This window comes from Macrotis lagotis, chromosome 1, assembly GCF_037893015.1.
Source record: "Macrotis lagotis isolate mMagLag1 chromosome 1, bilby.v1.9.chrom.fasta, whole genome shotgun sequence".
Taxonomy (NCBI): domain Eukaryota; kingdom Metazoa; phylum Chordata; class Mammalia; order Peramelemorphia; family Peramelidae; genus Macrotis; species Macrotis lagotis.
Genome location: NC_133658.1, coordinates 654,948,648 through 654,971,408, shown reverse-complemented (window position 1 = coordinate 654,971,408; position 22,761 = coordinate 654,948,648). Strand labels below are relative to the sequence as shown.

Genomic DNA, 22,761 nt, shown 5'->3' with positions numbered 1-22,761 from the left:
AAAACCTGTGATATATAGTGCAGTTTAATGAATGGGAAAAGAGGGATATTTATACAATTAAATGTAGTGAAATTTTTTAAAAAGTCACAATAAAAGAAGTCTTTTAAAGTCTTTTTATAGAACTCTAAGTTTCCATCAGACTTTGGAGTTTCAAAATACCTTAGAGATCATTCTAGTTCAATCCCTTACTTAACAAAGGAATGTTTTGTATAAAGTTCATGAGAAATGACTGTGAGGATTCCAAAGATTCATTTTACTGTCCTGTTTTTGGCACATTCTCAGTATTTAATAAATGTTTACTGAGTTGCTCAGAATTGAGTCCAGAGTCCTTATTACCTTTCCAACTTTCTCAGGGATGCAGATATTAGCAAAGTAGATCAAGAATTTATCTTTTAGGGGGCAGCTAGGTAGCACAGTGGATAGAGCACCTGACCAGGAGTCAGGAAGACCTGAGTTCAAACTGACCTCAGACACTTAATAATTGCCTAGTTGTATCACCTTGGGCAAGTCACTTAACCCTATTGCCTTACATTAAAAAAAAGAATTTATCTGTTACTCTGTTTTTCATAGTTAGGTTACCACAAGATACCCAGGTCATGGAAATACCATGTCTTTGACATTTTTGCTTCTAGGAATTATAGTAGGGATATATGAACTATTTCCTCTACTTGGATAGGGTTGTCATATAACTATTTGGTCTATATAATTTCAATTTCTTTTCCCTTTAATCCTTAATGCTTTGATGTATGCTTCCCTTTGGGACACAGCAATTTCTACACAGATGATACTATATATGACTCCTTCTATGGCTCTGTTTCTTTTGCACATAATCTACCTTTCCACCAATTAGTTTAGTTGTTAATTCTATTTTATATATTCTTGTACTCTTACAAACTCTGCTAGGTAGATGGCAGAGTAGAAAAGAATTTTGGGTCTGAGGTCAAGGAGACCTGAGTTCAAATTCAATTTGATACTGCTAGATACTGCTAGCTGTGTGACCTTGGTCAAGTTTCCTCAATTACAAAATGGGGATAATAATAATACCTACCTTTCAGGAGTGTTGCAAGCATCAAATGAGAAAATATTTGTAAGCACTTAGCATAGTACTTGGCTCCACTGTTCAGTTGTGTCCAACCCTTCATGACTCTCTATGGAAATATCTTGGCAAAGATACTGGAGTGGTTTGCCATTTCCTTCTCCAGTGGTTTAAGGCAAACAGAGGTGAGTGACTTATACAGAGTCAATTAGCAGTCAGTGTTTGAGGTTTTTCTGACTCCAATCATAGTGCTCTATCCACTGATCCCCCTAGCTGCCTCAACATTATTATTTTTTTCGCTTATCCCTCTCTTGCATTAATCTCTCAAATTCACTTCAATATTTACTAAGCATTAGATATGCAAACATTCTAGGGCCATATATATATATGTATATATATATATATTTATATATTGCCCCTGAGGTGTTGTAGAGGGTAAAGTACTATACATGGAATAAGGTACACCTGAATTCAAATCCAGTCTCAGAAACCTCAGGTGGCCTCAGTTTCTCCATCATAAAAATGGGATAGATAGAACCTACTTCCCAGAGGATATTGCGAGGATAAAATGTATGATATCTGTACATTCATTTATGAAATCAAAGCATTCAATGAATTCTAGTGGGCATTATTATCTCATAGTATGAATTGTTAGGCACCTTCCCTAGTGTTCTTTTATGACCACTACCAGAAAGTGTAAAATAATGAGGAGAAATAGAAAATATCTGAACAAAGGAAAAGAACTGATTCCTGTGGAGATTAGAGGAGCTGTCAATATGCATATGCTAACCTCAAGGCAAGCCATAGAACCAGGGTAACCGACCAATCCACTCATTAAACAATTTTTCCCATTCTGTCCCTTCCCTTCCTCTCCCAAGAAAAGGTAGTACTTACCAGAGGCATGAAGTGGGGTTCTTTTGGTTACATTGTCTTTCACAAAGATAGACGCTCCTTGATTGATAAGAGCTTCCACACATTCTGCATGTCCTTTGTAGGCAGCTAGGTCCAGAGCTGTTCGGCCTTTTTCATCCCTGATATCCAGATCTACAAGGGATTGCAGAAGTACTTCCAAGGCTTGATGATGGCCGTTGTAGGCCTAGCAAGATGGAACCAAAGTCATTTAAGAAACAAACCAACCTCAATAACATATAACACAATGTAAGAATCTTGTAGGGCAGATGGGGAGCACTGCCTAGAGTCAGTCAGAGTCATCTTCATGAATTCAAATCTAGCCTTGGACACTTACAAGTTGGATAATCTTGAACAAGTCACTGCTTGCCTCTGTTTCCTTAACTGTAAAATAAGCTGGAGAAAGAAACAACAAACCATTCCAATATCTATGCTAAGAAAATCCCAAATGCACCAAGAGTCTGACACAACTGAAATGACTAAATAACAAGAGTATTATAAAGAACATGTAAGAGTATGATAACTATTCATGTTTGTTAAAGAATTTTAATTCTTATGGAAAGTACTTTTCCCATGGTCATTCTATGATAAATATAGTACGAGTATTGTTTTCTTAATAAGGAAATGATGGCTTAGAAAGATTAAGTTAAAGTTTTGCACAAAAATTTAGGACCTCTAATTCCCAAAATGTGAACCTTACAACATACAATGCAGCTGACCCAAAGCAGCAACCTAAGAAAAAAAATGTTAGTATTCCATTGCAATGACCATTTGGATACAAGAAAAACAATATATTAGTTATAATGAGAAATCCATTTTTTATATCAATAAACCATTTGCCCAAGGGATGATATTAGAGTTAAATAAATGTGGGCGTTGGTCTATATATGTCTGTAGGTTTCACATTAGTAGGACCTTTTTTTTAATGTCTTTAGGTTTTATTTTTAAATCAGAATGTGAAGGGGAGGAAGGAGAGAAGAAAAACATCTGATTCTTCAATTTAGCATGCTGTTACCTAACTAATAATGCAAACTCCACAAAAGAAGAACCACTATCCCTTAAAAAAAAAATCAAAAAACTTTGCCTCTCTCATACACATACTAGGTACCTAATGTTTGTTGAAATTGAACAGATTTGGGCCATTTTGTAATTTTTTGAGACTCTAAGGGGTTCTATAACATTTTCATTATTATTTTCATAGAAAGAAGATTGAGTTGTTTTTTTTTTAATTTAAGGGAATGGGGTTAAGTGGCTTGCCCAAGGTCACACAGCTAGGTAATTATTAAGTGTCTGAGACTGCATTTGAACTCCGGTCCTCCTATTTCAGGGCTGATGTTCTATCCACTGTGCCATCTAGCTGCTGCCCCGAAGATTGAGTTTTTAAATAAGTTATCTATTTACAAATACTTTTAATATACTTTGCAAATATTAGGAGTTCAAATTCCTTCTTTAGCTATTTAATCTGTAAGTAAGCTTGCCTATAAGATTCAGAGCAAGTCAACTAACCTCTTGAGCTTGTTTCCTCAGCTTTAAAATGAAGAGGATAGCCTAAATGACTTCCAAGTTTCCTTTTAGCTCTATATCTATGATCCTATGAACAATTCACTTTTATTTTAGGTTTTTTTGCAAGGCAAATGGGGTTAAGTGGCTTGCCCAAGGCCACACAGCTAGGTAATTCTTAAGTGTCTGAGACCGGATTTGAACCCAGGTACTCCTGACTCCAGGGCCGGTGCTTTATCCACTGCGCCACCTAGCTGCCCCTAATAATTCACTTTCTATAATGGTCTTAAGAGTTTTCAGTCTTCACAAAAATTTTGAAAGGGAGTCAAGGTAGATCATGTGGTTCCCTTCTAAAGAGTAGGAATCTGTTGCTAGATTAGTAGCCCAAGGTCATATAACTAAAGTGATGACCAGTACTCAAGTCAATCAGTCTCCCATTCTTAGGAACCAGGAGCTCAGGATAATTTGCATAAATTTGCATCAATTATTTGATGATGTGTCTGACTGAACTTGGGAAAAAAGAGAACTTTGTCTTTTGGTTTCCAGCTTTAAGAAAGAAATTGCAGACAAAAGATATATGACTTCTGATTCTCTCCATGAAGAGGTACCTGAAGGGACAGAAAAATTTGGGAGAAAGCCTATTTGATATAGGTTCTGATGACTCCCTTGATATTGGTACTGATTTTAGTTTCTTCCTAGAGGCTTTCCTCTAGGAACTTCCCTGAAAAAAATATGGAACCATGTGTCTTCTTTCCCAAAACTATAAGTCAGAAGACAAATATTTGCCCCTTGCTAGGGCACAGAGCATGTAGTAATAAATTTCTTCTGATAAGAAAAGTCTAATGCAAATGGACTTGAGCCCTGGCTTGTCTCACTGAGAGAGGAGGACCATGAATAGAGAGAAAAGGGAGGAAAAAGAAACAGAGAGTGAAAAAACAGAGAGAAAGAAAGAGGAAGAAACAAGAGAAGACAACATGTTCATGGTCTTAATGGCTTTTGCATAGTACTTTAAGATTTGCAATATAATTTACCTACCATTATTTCATTTGATCTTCAATACAATGACATTAGTTAGGTGTTAATATTATTGCCATTTTACAAATGAGGAAACTGAGTTTGAGTGACCTGCCAGAGATTACACAATCAAGTAAGTGCTGAGACACAACTTAAACTCACATCTACTTGACTCCAGGCCTAATTTCATACCAACCTGTGTCCTGTCCATGATGGGAACTGGAACTTCTCTCCAGATTCTCCCATCAGGCAAATTGAACGTCATTGGTAGATTGTAACAAGGGGCTGGGCAACAGAGATCCATGCTCTCTGCATTGCCCCCAACTGCCCATACTACCTTTAGGTTGCTAAAAGGCAAAAGGGCCCAGACTGATTAAATTAAAACTACTGTCAAAAGGAGCCCATGGGAATTAGGATTTCTGTACTAATATTATTTACATTAATCATTACTCTATTAAAAAAAAGTTCTGCTTCCTATTATAGGATATGAATAAACCCTGCTCAGTCAGACAAGGCCTAGTCCTCCCAAAGAAGCACAATTTGTCAGCTTTTGAATATTGCTAGTGACATCTATTAATTATGTATCTTTATAATAATATCACCTAGGAAGACAATCATCTAAGCTGAATATTTAATAGTTGAATAGTGATTTAAAATGCCTTCATCACAATCACTTGCAGCAGATACAGATATAAGGACCATTTCCCTTCCTCCTCTCAAGGTGAGTAATGTCCCCTAAGGGAACACATTTCCAAAACAGAACTCATTCATTATATCATACCCTCCCTAAACTCCACTCACTTTCTAGAATCCCTTTCTGTATAGCCTCATTATTCTTTTAGTAACCCAGGTTTTCAACAGTGACTCTTCCTTTCCTATTCAATGTTCTCTATGCTTTCCCCACACCCCAGTCAAATCCATTCAGTTACTAAGACATCTTCATTCTACTGTCATGACCTCTCTTACCTTTCTCCCTGGCTCATTCTCTTCATTGATGCTGCCACTGACCTACTCTTATCCCTAATTACTTCTCACTTAGACTACTACAACAGCCTCCAGATTCTTCTCCATGACTCAAGTCTCTCCTCTCTAATTCAGTGGCAAGGTAATACTCCTAAAGCATAGGTCTGACCAAATCTGATCAGTGACTCCTTATTACTCTGGCAATATAAACTCCTCTGCTATTTAAGCCTTTCACAATTTGACTCTAGCCTTCCTTTCTGGATTTATTTCTTATTACTCTCCTATATTGTTCAGAATTGATCTATTCGGATTCCTCCTATCGCATAAGCTATTTACTATTTCTGTGCTTTTGTACAGGCTGACTGCCATTCCTGGAATGTTCTTCACTTCTGCCTCTTAGAATTCCAAATTTCCTAAATAATAGAAGAGAGATAGAAGGAAACAAGGTAAAAAAAAATAAGGGAGTTGTTGAAGATCATGGTAGTAAATGGAAGATCTGAGATTTGAATGCAAGTCTTCTATCTCCAAATCTAGTATATTTTTCACTATTCTAAGAGCATTCTTCAAAACTCATGTGCCATTGCCTATGAATTTATTGTTCTTATGTGATTCAATAATTTTCTAATTGTGTCCAGCAATTTGTGATTCCACAAAGTACAGCTGGGGCAAAGAAACTGCAGTGGTTTGCCACTTTCTTCTCCAGCTTATTCTACAAATGAGGAACTGAGGCAAACAGGATTAAGTTGCTTGTCCAGAGTCACACAGCTATTAAGTGTGTGAAGTCAGATTTGAATTTGGAAGATGAGTCTTCCTTTAGGTCCAACACTTTATCCACTGAGTCCCCTAGCTGCCTATCACCTACATGAGATGGCCTTCCTTAATAATGTCACTAGTTGTCAGTGCCTTTCTACCAAATAACTTCTTATGCTTCTTCAAGGCTTTTAAATTAGATTTTGTCTCTGTCTCTGAGGAGACAAAAGTCAAGCATACTTGCTCAATGCTTTATGAATGAATGAATAAATCAATTAATTTCCCCCAAATAAGCCCTGTAATTTGGGTGTAGTTATTAATAGCCTAGAGGGATTGAGTAAACGCAAAATGACTCAGAACAATATCTCAATTCTTAAAAAGAGATAAGCAAGAAAGTGAGAAATTACTGCCTTTTAAGCGAGAGAGGAGGGCACTCTCAGATGGCTAATAGTGTTCTCTCTCTACAAGAGTAAGACTGAGAAAGGACATCAAAACTGTTAGTCACCATATCTGAACTTGGAATTGATAAGAAAGACCTGGAAGCAACTAAGTGACTCAGTGGATAGAGCCCCGGGCCTAGAATCAGGAACAACTGAGTTCAAATCTGGTCTCAGACATTCACTAACTGTGTGAGACCCTGGGGATGGCAGTTAACCTCTACTTGCTTTAATCCACTGGAGATGAAAATAGCAATCTTCTTCAGTACCTTTGCCAAGAAAACTCCATACCAGGTCATGAAAAGTCTGAAACAACTGAATAACAAGAAGCACTTGTTCCCTAGGCCAAGCTTCAGTGAGCCCAACAGTGGGAAGGGTAGTTTTAAAGGGGAGGAGTTCCAAGGAGAGAAGATACTTAGGTTTGCACTGCTGTAAACAAGAACTTTATCTTCTGAAAGATAGAGAACACCCAAAGGTCTTTGTGGTGGTTTGTCAATAGAGATGTACCATGACTGAAGGGTTTTTGTCTTGCTCTCTTTCATCATCTGTTGGGGGAGCCTTTGGAAGAAGGCCCAGAAACTTGCTTGGAAGGGAGAATGTGTTGATTTAGGATTCTAAATGAGAACCTAAATGGATCTTTTGGGAAGGGATTTCTTTACTTGAAAAATTTTTTTCTTCTGTGGTATTGTGAATCACATGCTGACAAAGAAGCAGTCAATTAGCTAGTAAGAGGGAACTAGAATTGTGACTGTCTCATCTAGGCAGATCTGTAACTAGAGAGGGTCAACAAACAGCTTTGGTTCAAGACAACAAATTCTAAGAATAGTGAAAGCTTTTGCTGTCCCTGAATAATATTAAAAAAAAGACTAAGAGAGAGGGAGAGAACTTATTATGCAGTCATCAAAAAGAATTAGTTAAAATTGGAAGCAATACATTCCTCTTTCTGCTTGAGTTCACACCCCAGGTAAACTCCTTCCCAAACTAGCTGTGCCCTCAAAACCTTCCTCTTCCCACACTTGAACACAGTTTCCACTCATGGAGTCTGCTTCTGGGCTTTCAAAGTTGATGAACACTATCCCTGCACATTGTCTGAAAGCCTCGCATATATTCCAATTAAATGATTGTCTGAATAGCCTTAGCATTTAATAAACTAGCATGAGACTTTTTGTATCCAAATGCTATGTGATAGACAATATCAGCTAGCCATTTATTGTATGTATGAGATTCATAAAGACTTTCAATCATTCAAGTTTCCATTTATCAACTGAAATTTTGTTTAATATGTGAATTTTTTAAATGTACAGTGAAATAGGATGTTGCACTGGTGGCAATTCATCATGGAGCATAATAAAATTAATTTGACCCCCCCCAAAAAAAATAAGTTGATGAAGAGGGAAGCAGTTGATGAAGAGGTGGCTTAGTGGATAGAGCACCGGTTCTGGAGTCAGGAGGCCCTGAGTTCAAAGTAGGTCTCAGATACTTAATAATTAATTGCCTAGCTATGTGACCTTTGGCAACTCATTTAACCCCACTGCCTTAAATTAATAAAACTAAAAAAAAAAAAAAGTTCACAAAGGTCATCTTATAGCTCTTACCCTGGACATGATTTGTGCTGCCTTTGACAAAAACATAAATTTTTATAGTTACATTTCCACTTCTTAGTTTAGTGGTCTTTCTTTTTAATTAGGACATTTAAAGGTCATAATATAAATCTCTAAAAAATCTAAGTCCATGACTTCAAGCATACAATTTTAAGTTATTTTGGCTTAGAGGGAACAGCATTGGATTTGGAGAGTCAAGGGACCTTGGGCTCAAATCCAACCTTTGACATTTTACTATGTAACTTAGGCAAATCACTTAATCTCTCTGGGCTTCAATTTCTCCATCTGAAAAATGAGAGGGGTTGGATTAGATGATTTCTAGAGTTCCTCCTAAATCTAAATCTATCATCCTATGATCCATGGAGATATAATGCTTTCAAAAAGATAGAACAATGAAGTTATCTGAAGATAAAAGAAGTTTTCCATATGGGTAACCTTGCTCAAAGAGGACAAAAAAACTACAGACATTTTGAAGTGAACTTCTGGAGAAGTCACTGGATGGGAATGGGCTAAAAGAACAGATGTATAAGACATATAAGATAGTTTACATGTATATAGGCTAACACTAAAACTCAAATTTCACTAGCTTATATCTAAACTTGGCACTGTCAGTAACTTGAAATAACATGCACATTTTTTAAACATCTTAACATTTTTCAAGAAAACATGCTGAATCCCATCATGCAAAGTTTTTTGTTTTTGTTTTTTTCATTCTCTATAGCAAAGATAATAAACATTTAGGTAATTTTTTTCTATTAATTTGAAGATAGGTCTAGTGAGGGAGACAAATAACCCAAAAAAGAAACAACATATTTTATATATTACAACTTGCCCATTAAGTTGCACAATTTAAAGTAAATTAAGAAAAAGGAAAAAAACTGATGCTGAGTGAGATGAGCAGAACCAGAAAAACACTGTATACCCTAACAGCAACATGGGAGTGATGATCAACCTTGAAGGACTCACTCATTCCATCAGTGCAACAAATTGGGAGTAATTTTGGGCTGTCTGCAAAGGAGAGTGCCATCTGTATCCAGATAAGGAGCTATGGAGTTTGAACAAAGTTCAAGGACTATCCCATGCAATTTAGAAAAACACAGATATCTTATTGTCTGATCTCTAAGGATATGATTTCTCTCTCATCACACCCAATTTGGATCAAGGTACAACATGGAAACAAAGTAAGGATTGACAGATTGCTTTGCGTGGGGGAGTGGGGGGAGGGAAGTAAGATTGGGGGGAAAATTGCAAAACTCAAATAATATCTTTAATAAAAATTAATTTAAAAAAAAAAGGAAAAAGGAAAAGCAGATTCAGGGGATGCAGAATACAAAAGAAGTTAGAGCAATTCATTACAATTGGATTGATTAGGTGCTTTCACGGGTATGATGGAGTTCACAGAAATTATGCCCAAGATCACAGAGGTAAAACCAAGAGAAATACCCAAGTCTCCTTCCTTCCACTCCACTGACTTTTTCCAATACAGTCTCAAGTTCATTAAGTATAAATCACTAAATTATTTTTTTAAATGAGAAAAAAAAAGGGAATTTTTTGAAGACTTTGAAATTCACTTAATTTCAAAATAAAGTATATCAACTATGATTTAAAAGTAGGAGAAAGAATATACTAAGTGAAGTGGTCACACATGGAAAGACACAGCCCTACCTTGGGGAGGTTGAGACTGCAGGACACCTAAGCCAGGGCTGGGAAAGTTATGGAGACATGTAATAATGGAAAACACACTTCTCTCCATTGTGGTAGCTTCCTGTTTTAATTAGTCATTCTTGCTAACTAGGTTAGAATGTTGTTTCCATGCTGCTGGTTTTTTCGGTTGTTTCAGTCTTGTCCAATTCTTTGTGATATTGGAATGGTTTGCCATTTCCTTCTCCAGTTCATTTTATAGATGAGGAAACTGAGGCAAGCAGGGTTAAGTGACTTACTCAGGATCATACAACTAATAAGTGTCTAAGGACAAATTTGAACTCATGAAGATAATTCTTCCTGACTTCAAGTCCAGTTCTCTAGCCATTAGACCAACTAGCTGGCTCTTTATATGTTGCTAAAAGACTTTAAGTGATTTTAATACCTCAGGAAATAGAGCCTTAGACAAACTAGTTATATATACATTGGCATTCTAGATTGCAAACCTTCCAAATTTAGTCCTATGATAGCCCTTAATGATTTATTTAGGAGAATGATAACTCTATATGTTTCCCAAAGTCACCTCTAATAGAATAAAAGGGACATCGGCTATAGGAACTCTATCCTGGGGAGAAAAATGGCATTAATAGCTGGTACCAAAAAAGAACTTGGATTTTGATACATTCAATCAAGTTCCTCAGTGTTTTTTTTTTTACCTCACTCCAAAACATTTTATTTATTCATTTGTCCATTCATTCAACTATAAGATTCATAAGGTCAGAGACTGCAACTTATTCATATTTTGTAACACCCACTAATAACTAGCACAGTGTTCTACATATAGAAGATATATAATAAATGCTTGTCAAACAGATGACTACTCAGTAATCATACCCTCAGTTCTAAGTGTTTATTTGCATACAATTAGATTACTTATCTAGATGTTTTAATATATGTTTCTTAGTAATTTCTGTACCCTCTCAATTTTAATTCAGCACTATTCAATAAATGACTGATGAATGAATGAATATTATTCTAGGGACTGTGCAATTAATATTAATACATAATCCTGTGCTTTTTTAATTTTCATAGGCTTTAGGGTATTTCTCCCCTTTTTTTCTCTCCCCCCAAGCTGGATACCATTAGACATAAATAAGTGAATATGTATATATACATAAACATATATATAAACTCCCGTGTGTGTATAACATGTGTGTGTGTTTGCAAAGCCATTTTATACATACTTGTATTTATCAGCTCTTTCTCTGGATGCAGATAGCATCTACCTTCATATATCCTTTGAATTAATTTGCGTGTTTATAATAGCCAAAATAACTTGGTCCTCAAAGTTATTATTAAGCTGTCTGTACAAGTCTTTGGTTTTACTAAGCACAGGGATATTATCATTTCACTTTCTGGGGTCAGTTAATTGAAAAGAACTTACTTAAAGACAAGTGTTCCTTGGGTATTAAGATTGTTTTCTCCTTTCTTAATTCATATTAAAAACATTTGGGGAATCACTGAGGATTTTTCTTTCTTTTATCAGACAGGGATTAAATCACTTTTTTTATGGCTGACATAAAACATCCAAGCAGCTCCTGAACAAATTGGTTCTCTCCTCTAGGATTTTGCTTCCTAAACTTCTTGATTTCCTTCAGGGTAAATAGGAAATGGTATAACGTAATTAAAACAGGTTGGGAGGGAGGTAGGAGGAATGGACAGAACAAGAAAGAAAGATGACATCTTTCATAGAAATCTAGATATTTAGAAGAGAATTGGGTCAGTGAAGAAAGAATAAGTTATATATTGCAAGTTCTGTATTCTGTATGAAGAAATTATAAGTTCTGTATATCTATAAATTCTGTATTTTGTGACTAGCATAAGTTCTGTATTGTTCTAAGTTCTGTATTGTATATACTAGGTTTGAGATATCTCTGAGATACCCAGTTTGAGATATCTAACAGACAATTAATCATGTTGGACTAAACCTCAGGAGAGAGCATATCTGGTATCAGTAAGTTGAGACCCTGGGGCAAAAAAAAAAGGCAAAAAGGTTGCCTAAGTAGAGGTAAATGAGACCAGGTCAAAGAAGGTAAAAACTTCTGTGCTGATTAACAGTAGGATTGGGCCTGAGAGTGCCCACTACCCTTGAACTTGCAGCCTGGAAGAGCAAATAAGGCTCAGTCTTCAAAAAGAAAGAAAAAGTAGAGGTGATAAACTAAACCTTTTGATGAATAAAAACTTAAGGAGGAATGTATTATTTGGAGATAAAGAAGCTATCTCCTTTCCTGTAGCCATCTGGGTTGGCTGATGGAAAAAAGAGAGTGAAATCTTTTAGCTGTAAGCTACTCCACATAGGGACTCATTTTAATATTGAATATTTAACATTATTTCATTATTAGACATCACAAGCAACTTTAGTTTTTCAAATGTGTTAAACAAGATACCATCTTAAAAGTTTCATTCTTTCTTTTAAAAGTTCAAGGTTTCATTACTTTTAAAAGCCTGAAAAAAAATGTCTAGTTGTCCAGAACATGCAAAGCTGCTGAAATGTACACTTACCGCTAAGTGCAGTGGGCTCTTCGTGGCACTGGAATCTGATTCCTCAAAACTGTTGTTGGTTCTTTCCAAAAGCTGTAGAAACAGAAAAAGAAGAGTGTCCCATGAATCTTCCCATTCACATGAAACTCTATTTCCTAGATGGTAATATAGAGAAGAAAAAGAACTTCAAAAAATTAAGCAATGCTTTATTTTATTTGAGGAAATAGCAGAGATTCAGTGAAATTACTTATAAAACAGAAACTTTAAAAGTATTAGAATAGATGACGAATATAAGCTCCCTGAGGGCAGGGATGGCTTCATTTTTTTCCTCTTTAGATCTTAGCATCTAGCACAGTGCCTTTTTTTGTTTGCATAAATAGTATTTTATTTTTTCTAATTACTTGAAGTTAATTTTCAATATTCATTTTTTAAATGATTTTAAGTTCTAAATTTTTCTCCCTCTCTTCCCTACCCTCCCTAACACAACAAGCAATATGATAGAGGTTATACATGTACAATCAGGTTAAACATATTTCCACATTAGTCATGTTGTGAAAAAAGAAATAGAACAAAAGGAAAAATCACAAAGAAAAAAAGTGAAAATAGTATATTTCTATTTGCATCCATATTCCATTATTCTTTCTCTAGATGTGAATAGAATTTTCTCTTAAGAGTCTTTTGGAATTATTGTGGATCACTATATTAGCTGAGAAAAGATAAGTCTATCAAAATTGATCATCACACAATGTTAGTACAGTGATTTGAACACAGTAAGAACATAACAAGTAATTGCTGAATTGAGTTTAAACTAACTTACCTCATCAAGGTTCGATATTTTCTATTCAAAAAAGACCTTGATCTTTAAACACACACCCAGACATGCACTAAGCTTTCTGCCTTGATGTATAGCAGCCTACATACTAAAAAAAAAAACAATGCTCAGTTTAACCCTAGACTAGTTACAATGAATTTTGGACAAAACATAATAATGATAGAATGCTGATTATAACTTGTAATTTGAGCAGACCATTCAAACTGTTATGTAAAATTAGAAATAAAAATGGCAATTTTAAACTTAAGAAAAATAGAGAAGAAGTAATCCCAATGGTAGCATTGGGTTATGAAAAAATCTGGGAGAGTTGTGGGTCTCTTTTTTCTAACTGAATACATTTAAACAGAATTTGGAACTTCAGCAATTTCAGATTTCTTAGTACAATGAAAATATATTTAATTTTAGCTTGGACACAGATATCTTTGAAAAAACTCTCATAAACATTTGAAAAGAGACTGGCCTGGGACAGAAATCAGAGACAGCTGTTCTTCTACCGTGTATGTGTGTGTGTGTGTGTGTGTGTGTGTGTGTATTTTTTTTTTTTTTGTAGCATTATCACCTGCAAGGCTTCCGGGAATTGACCTTGTTGTACCAGCCCAAATCCTGTCCTAGCTTGAACTTTTTAATCAAAGGAAAACAGAATCATTTTATCTCCCATCATAAACATGAGAAACAAGGACAAGAAGACAATATACTGTTTATAGCAACATTCCAGGCAAGTTTCCAGAAGATTTATTTTTTAATAGATTCCTTTCACCCTACAAATAAATACTTTGATCGTTCTATGCCAGAGTCAAAGTTCCTTAGAAGCACTTAATTTTTTTTTTTTGCTAGGTTTGGGGAATGGGGTGTGTGTGTTTGTTTCTGTCTCTGTGTGTATGTGTTAGAATAGAGTACTGAAAGAATACAGTCTAAGTGTTTGCTTTGGAAGTTCTCTGATCCCCCTACAGTTATCAAATGAGGCTGGCAAAGGGGTCATCCACCCTGGGGGTAGGGTAGTATGGAAGAAACAGTTGACCCTTCTCAGCTGCGTCAAAGGTCCCCTGGCTTCCCTTCCTCTCCTCCTGAGTTAGGAGTCACTGCATTTCAGCACCACTGGGGTCTCAATACTTTGATTAAAAGAGAAAAGCAAAATATTATTCTCTCTTCATTCAATCTCTTCCAAATGAAAAACTTCTCAGATGAGATTTTTAAAGAATTAGATGCTTTCTCTCCTAGGAAAAGTTCAATTGCAAATTTCAAGCTACTTTATGCAGCCTGGAAGGCCTAAATTCAAATCTGGCCTCAGATCACTAGTTCTGTGACCATAGCTCAAAGACCATATAAGACCCAAGAAATCATTTGGTCTGGTCCTGCCAAGGCAACCACTGGCAGGACTCAAAATCTGGTAAATTTAGTTTTTTTTTTTAAGGGTAACATGAAAGTATCCCATCTCTTCCATTATTTTCCCTCCCTTTCTATTGAATTCATCTCACTTTTATGAGTTTAAAAATCACAAATCATAAAACTAATTTGAGGTTATCTTCTATGCTGCTTGCCACAGGCATCAAAATTGCCAATTACAGTTCTAATAGTAACTATCCTGAAACTGAATCCATTTTATTTCATTTTGGAAGGTTTTGTGGAAAAATATTAACTGGCTACTGCAATACAAATGTGAAGCTAGGTCTCAGTGTGATTAGCAGTTATGCAACTCAAACAGCTGAAAGATTTCCCCTTCATCCTGATATTTTCATTGTAAATCAGCAAACAGTGGGATTGTTAAAGGGAGAAAACAGGCAGAAAAGAAACTTTCGCTAGCATTTGGGTCTTGCTTTGTCCCCATCTTCAGCTCATTTAAGGACAAAGATCTTCTAGAGTTATAAAGTAATTAATATCAGTATTTTTTTTGCAATGGGGTTAAGTGACTTGCCCAAGGTCACACAGCTAGGTAATTATTAAGTGTCTGAGGTCACATTTGAACTCAGGTCCTCCTGACTCCAGGGCCTGTGCTCTATCCACTCTACCTCCTAGCTACCCCAATTAATGTCAATATTAAATGAAATATAGATTTAACAACTTTCCCTTACTTTGCCAGTTTCTGTTGCATTGGAGAATCTCTAAACAAAGTAAGGAGAGGTTATTTTCAAATAATTTACTTGAAGGTGGGATCTATACTTATAATTTCTTTTCCTTTAATATTTCAAATTTGAGGCTTTAAATATCTTATAAAAGTTCTGTGAAATAAGGATCATCATATGGGCTACTGCTGACTCTTTCCTTTTTTTTCAGTATCACTATCACACAAACCTGAGAAGAGTTTGCTTTGGAAATTTTTTCCTTTTTTTTTTTGTGGGTGAGTGTAGAGGAAGTGAAAGGGAAGGGCTGTGGATAGAGAGTTGCCTGTGGATCTTGGCTCATTTTAGGAACCTAGTATTTGCCTTAAAGACAACTGCTTCCCTATCTGTCTCTCTCTATTCATTTTTATTCCATATGGTTCTTTTTTCCTTTGCCACTCTTATTTAGTGCTTTCTGCAAAACACTATCTAGCCATAGCATTTTGGGAAATGTAGTCTTTTCCTGCCATTGTTTTATCCACTATGTTTTCTTCTGGTTAAAGAATTTGTTGTTCCTGTAATCTAAACTGCATACACATGTACAGGTTTTATGCACATATTCCACAACATTATTCAGTTTCACATAATATAGTTACTTGCAATTTAACCCACATATACATATGGATCCCTGATAGAATATATTACATAGTATTATATATTTTGATTCCACATGATACAACTTATAATAATACATTCTTTGGTCTGAGCACTAGGCTGTCTCAAAAACAGCACAAAGTCTTGGGCCAATGAGCACAGCCGAACTGCATAAAATACCTGGTCCAGTGACATTCTATGTTAGTTTGAATCTCGGTTAGATAGTTTTAGGTACTTCTAAGGCAATGTCCTTGTCATTTCTGCACCCTCAGGCTCAGTACACTTTGTATTAAAGTCATTATCCTCAAACCATTGTTCATCTGCACAAATTCCATTAATGTCACATGTCCATAAATGTAAAAGTCTCAGATAATTCTGTTCATCAACATTTTCTTTGTATTCCTGTCTAGCCTAGAACCTGCAAATTCTACTTTGCTTAAGAACCTTCCACTGCTTGCCTAAATGATAGCTTCTACCTACATCTGTCATTCCCTTGGAAATTTCTCTTCCCCTTCTCCTTTCCTTTATTTTTTTTTGGGGGGGGGGGGGTGGAGTAGAGAGTGCTGTCTCTTATTTATCTTCAGTTTACAGCATCATAGGAAATGTATTTTCCTAATAGCACCATATCTACTAGACCTACAACAGCAAATCACACATCCAGAGTGCTATCAGGCTTACACAATGCTCTCCTTACAACAAATCCCTAAGATAGGTACTTCAAGTACTGTATCACCACCACCACCATCTTAGAGATGAAAAGAAAGATAAGTGATTTGCTAAAGTTCATGAAGCAAATAAAAACTGAAGATGAAACTTGAAAACAGGTCTTCTGACTCTGAGGTTCTTTCCATCACCTCATAATGCAACAAACTCATGAAGAGATGGTATAAATGTATACAATATTCTCAGTTACAAATCATAGGCATGAGCATAACACTTGCAAATCTAAATCATATATTCAATAATAGGTTTTTCAATTACACCAATTACACTAAATTTCTTAGAAAGTTGACCATTATAAAAGTCAACAATTTAATAGAATGTAACAAAGTAATTATCTAATTTTTATTCTTCTTTCTCTCCAAAATTCTAGCTTCTTGCTTCCAAAATATTATGTATGGAATGTCTACTAATTTCTATTATTGTGTTAGGTACAATCAACAATGAAGCTACTGGGGTGGCTAGATGGCACAGTGGACAGAGCACTAGCCCTGGATTCAGGAGGACATGAGTTCAAATCCAGCCCCAAGACACTGAATAATTACGTAGCTGTGTGACCTTGAGCAAGTCACTTAACCCTATTTGCCTTGCCACCCCCCCCCAAAAAAAACAATGCAGTAACCATTGCTCTCATTCACTGTTCTGAGACATTTTCTGAGTAGGAAAGCAGAAAGTCCTCACCTTTGGGCATCATAGAGATCTATAAATTAATGAGGAAGTGCTTGACTTCTTTTGACATGAGTATATGACTACATTCAAAGTTAAAAGAACTGATGGAAAATGGCCAGAATTGAAGAAGTAACAACAGAATTTGAAAACTCAAACAAAGGGAGTCTAAATGGCTTAAATCCAAGAGACAAAGCTGCAAGAGCATCACAGGATTATAAGCATAAGGCTGAAAGGAACTGCTGAGGCTATTTAGTCTGGATTTTTTTATTTTATAGAGGTGAAACTGAGGCTTAGGGAAATCTTGTTATTTATCCAAGGTCTCTTCCTTGGTAAGCACCAGTGGCAGGATTTGAACTCAAGTCCTCTAACTCAAGAGGAAGTGTTTTCTCCACTCTAATGTTCTTCAAAATATTTTTGGAAAGAAAACGAAGTAAAATTGCTACAGGTTTATCAAAACAACCATCACAATCATAAAAATTTGTGAGGGGAAAACCAAATCACAGATATTCAAGGACCATGGGAGGCAATTTCAAATTGTGGCAAGAAAAAATTAAGGTACTACAGTAAAACAATAGCTGAAAATAAATCTATGCAGTTAAAAAATAAGCAAACATGATTCTGAATAGGCCACATGGGGTGGTCTTCATCCCAGTTCATCCTGCTTAAACTCTTACTAAAGCACTGAGCTCTGCCACTTAAGAATGAGATGAACTTGAACAAGAGAGAATTAGAGTACTGAAAAGTAGAATTTATAAAGAAAGGCAAAATTGAAGTCAGATTATTTATTTTGGAGAAATGAAGGCTGAGAGGAGACTTAAGAGCTTCAAGTCTACATAAAGCTGCCTTTGGAAAGTTGGCAGCCCTGTTTGGAATTCTCTTTCACATTCCACAATGCAGTGTTTAAGAATGAAATACCATTCAGGCATGCACGCTCAGTCTTGAGAACCAACTCATCAGTCAGTGCTATGGGGTAGTGAGGGCTCTACACCTTTTTAGAAGCCTGTTTTCTGGTTCAAACTCACCTCTAACTCAATGAGTGGCTGTGTCCAGATTGGGGATGGTGGGGAGAGGAGGAAAAGGGGAAAGAGAGGTGGAGTTGGGTTTGGAGACAGGAAGACACTCTGTAATCTTTATGAACATGGACAAATATTTTATCATCTCTTGAGCCTCACATCGTATTTGTAAAACAGGAATCATAATACCCATGGATTGTTATGAGGATAAAATTAAGGAACTTATATATGGGGGGTGTCTGGCAAATCTCTCAACACTCAGTTTTTATAACTGTAGCTCCAGTTCCAACTTCTCCCTTGAGCCCTAGACTTGTATAGAGCATCTCCCCTGGATTTGTCACCAAAACCCTCAAACTTAACAAGGTCAAAAAAGGACCTTTGACCTTTCCCCTTAAATCTTAAATTACTTTTCCTTTTGACTTCATTATTTTTGTCTTAGAATTAGAATTCAAACATTAGAATCATTAGAATTAAAACATTCTCCCAGTTTTGGAATTTGGGTACTATCTTTGCCTCTTTTCTGCCCCTCACCTTTTAGATCTAATCTGTGACTCTCCATGACGCCTCAGCAACAAAGTATTTACATCAGTACCCTCCCCTCTATTCTCACTGCTATGGTCCTGATACAGGTTCTTATCACCACCCAGCCTCGTAAATAGATTTTCCCAATATTTCTTGAGAAGTAATAGTTGTAATAGTTGTGTTTTTTTTGGGGGGGGGGGCGTTGAGTATAGGAAGGACTTGTCTAGATCTGGCAACAAGATGGTGGTGTTAGGGATGAACTGAACTAGGGGGCAGTAGAGATGGAAAAAAAATCTGTTTAAGAGGTAGATATTGTAGTACAAGTTGAACTGAAAACCTAGACAAGGATGGTAGGACTTTTCAGATTCCCAGAAATCATTATCTTCTTTCCTTAAACCAGTCCCTGAAATCATATACACTTTTATATTTTTATTTGGGGATTCAGTATTATTCCAGTCATTCAAGTTTAAAACTTGTTTTGAACTCAAGGCACTATTCTCCCTCCCCTCTCATATTCAATCAGTTGCCAAGTTTAGTCAATTCTGTCTTGGAAACAGCTTTTCATCCACCCCTAGCTTTCATTTCATACATCCGGAATTGTAGCTCTGACTTTCATCATCTCTCACCCAGACTATAGCAATAGACTCCCTAAGTTGTGTCTCTACTCTAGTCTCTCCTTTCTCCAATCCATCTTACCAACAGTTGCCAAAATAAGCTTCTTAAGATTTTTGACCAGGCCATTACCCTGAACAAGAAATTTCAGTTGCTTCTTGTTGCCTCTAATCCTTTCTGGACTTTGCCACCATGCCTTAATGGCTAGCTTGCCATGGAACTTCCCTTAGTTTCTGAGACCTCCTCACCCTGAGACATTCCTGTGTCAGGCAGGGCCCCCTTCTCATATTGTTGTTGAGTTCTTCCTGGGACATTGAATCTAGGGAGAGGTCCAGACCAGCCAGCCTTCATTCCCTTGCTGTTTATGTTTCTGACTTTCTAGACTTGGACATCATGCTTCTCTGGGTTACCTTTTACTGTACCCCTTCATTTTTCCTTTTTGTTATGTTTACTCCATTAGGATGTAAGTTCCTTGAGGGTAGGAACTATCTTTGAATTATATTTATATATCTAGAGCTTAGTACAATGCCAGTATGCACCTAATAAATGGTTGCTTAGCTTTGCCTCTTCAGTTTGCTATTTGAAATCTTTCACAATCTAGACTCTGCTTCTATTTCCAGACATGTCCTGACTATACTTTTCAACCAAACTATTTCAAAGTTATTTTTTCCCTTGCTATTTTTCAGAGTTGGCATTTCTTCTCTAATATCAAGGCCTCTGCATGGGCTGTCCCACAGCCCTGGGATGTAGCCACTCCTCACCTGCCATCAGAATCCTTAATATTTTTTTTAGATTTTTTTTTAAGGCAATGGAGTTAAGTGGCTTGCCCAAGGCCACATGGCTAGGTAATTATTAAGTGTCTGAGGTCGGATTTGAACCCAGGTACTCCTGACTCCAAGGTCGGTGCTCTATTCACTGCGTGAATCCTTAATATCTTTCAAGATAATTCAGATATCACTTCAAGAAGATTTTCTTGATCACCCAAGTTTCTCTTCTCAAATTATCTTGCATTTATTTATTTTTCTCATTACAATGTAAAATTCTTTAAGGGAAGGGACTGTTTTTTGTTCTGTCTTTGTACCTCAGAGCTTTCTCTGATGCTTTTAACATATCACTTGATTAATACTTATTAAATTCAACTCATTCTTAATTTAATACAGCAAAATATAAGTATGAAATAGTTGTATAGTGTGACAATTACTAGATCTTGTTCAACTGAAATTCATACCGAATGATTTTTCCCTAGATCTCAACTATGGGACAAAACAGTCTTTTCTAGACTTTTGGAATAGATGTTGTGGTTATTGGTTTGTGAATTGATTAGGAATATGTAAAAGGACTGCCCTGCTGCCATTAGGGCCCAGTTGAGATTAGGTAACATAATTTTGTAGTGAGCCTAGTCAGCCTGGTTTCATGTTTTTCTGCAATTTCATGGAAAGCTCCTCTCAAACCTCAGATGTCTAAGGTCTTTGTAAATGAGCTGAATGTAAACCGAAGAGTCTGGAATTTTCAAATGAATAGAAGAAATTTTAAATTTTAGATGAATTGGAAAAAAAAGGTAGTAGATGGTGGTAATAATCCAAGTTTGGGATTTAGCAAGGCAGGATCAGTACTAGAACAAAGAGAGAAGAGATTTGAGTATAGAAAATAGTATGAAGTTAAACTAGTTCATCCATCAAGGGGTCGAGGTAAGGGAGGGAGGAGAGTGAAGCTAGTGTAAGGGTGATGACTTCAGAAAGATCTGAGGGACTGGAATTCATTAGGAGGCTGGGTGGTAATAAGAACCTGAGTGAGAATACAGGATAAAGAACAGAATTAGAGATTGGAAGGCTGATGGAAGTACATAATGATAAAAAATTGTAAAAAGATAAAAGAATTTCAGTGTACCTGAATGTTGATGTGAGTTAAGGAAGAAGACACAATGAAGAAATGAAACACTCTGTTCTCAAGAAGTTTTCATTCTATGGGGGGAAGGGAGAATATGAACATAAAGATTTACAAAACAAATTCATAATAAATTTTTTGAGGGGAGAGCACTCAGTTGATGAAAACCTAAAATTTTTCATAAATAAAGTATCTCAAACAGAATTTGGGGGAAAAAGGGATTCTAGAAGGCAGAAATGAAAGTGTATTTCAGGCACAGAACACAACCATGCAAAGATGTGACAATGAAAGATAAAATATTTTGTATTAAGGGACAGCAAGAAGGTTAGATTGGCGGGATCATAGATTGTAATAAAGGGAGTAATGAATGTATAATAAATACAAAGACTGACATAAATTGAGGGACAAAGTAGCACAATAGCACTGTCTGATGACAGCAACTTTTCATTGTCTTGGGAAAATAGCAAAGCAGTGGCAAAAGAACCTTGGGTCACTTACTTTTTCGTAATTATATGTTTGAAGGACTATGCTAAAAAAAAAAAATGAAAAAGAGAGAAAGGTCACCATCCCCAGGACTAGAATGAAAACAAATGCATTATGTCTCTGCTAAGATGACACTGTTAAGGCTATGCTTGCCCAATTTTAAGACATTTACATGGGAAATGATTCATTCCTTTAGCAGAATGGCCTGGACAAGCCTGCTGGGGTACAGCAACATTGAAGACATCATTGGCCAATGTGATCAGATCTCATGGATGTCATGAAACAGTGTCAGAAGTGCTCTGCAGGCGTGTGACACATGAGGTTAATGATTAGCATGTGAGAAAAATGAAAATGCTGGCTGACAACCCTAGTTCAGAGAATGTTGATAGAGACAGTCAAGACTCTCCCCACTGTTATGGTGCTAATAGTCATCAGTGCAGAAAAATTCACAGACAAATCATTCATATGATATAAGGTATACAGCCTTAGCTGTATGCATTCTATGCATTCCCTGCTCCTCAGGATATATTTCCTGTACCTGTAAAACATTTAAGTGTGGTATATCTCATCAAAAAATAATTTTGCTGCCCCTATTTCTCAGCTAACAAAGATGAATCCACCTTATGCTCTTAAAGAGAAATGCTTTCAGTGTCAAATATGATAAGAGGGAAGTGTAGGCTGATTCAAGATAAAGGTATTGATGCATTGTTTCCTGTGTTGAGTAGTGAGTTCCCCAAGACTGCATGTGTTTAAGCCAAGGCAAAATGAAAATCTGCCAGGGATGCTGCTGCAGAGATCCCTTTTTCTTGATGGGAGGTTGGATGAGATAATTTTGAAAATATCTTCCAAAAGTTTTTATGATTCTATCAAAGACATTTATTAAAGAGGAGGCAATACAGGACTGTGGAAAGAGTACATGATTTAGAGTAAGAAAACCTTAATTT

The 22,761-nt window shown here is 36.3% G+C and overlaps 1 protein-coding gene across 10 annotated transcripts in view; it reads right to left on the bottom strand.

Annotated features, from left to right (window-relative positions):
* Window positions 1–22,761, bottom strand: part of ANKRD44 (ankyrin repeat domain 44) — a 367,960-nt gene that overhangs the window by 48,889 nt on the left and 296,310 nt on the right. For all 10 annotated transcript variants that reach the window (XM_074215415.1, XM_074215412.1, XM_074215416.1 and 7 more), the window contains 2 exons: window positions 12,414–12,485; window positions 1,931–2,132 (listed from right to left, as the gene is read on the bottom strand). In XM_074215415.1, the coding sequence (XP_074071516.1) occupies window positions 1,931–2,132; window positions 12,414–12,485 (274 nt within the window). The remainder of the gene's footprint in view (window positions 1–1,930; window positions 2,133–12,413; window positions 12,486–22,761) is intronic.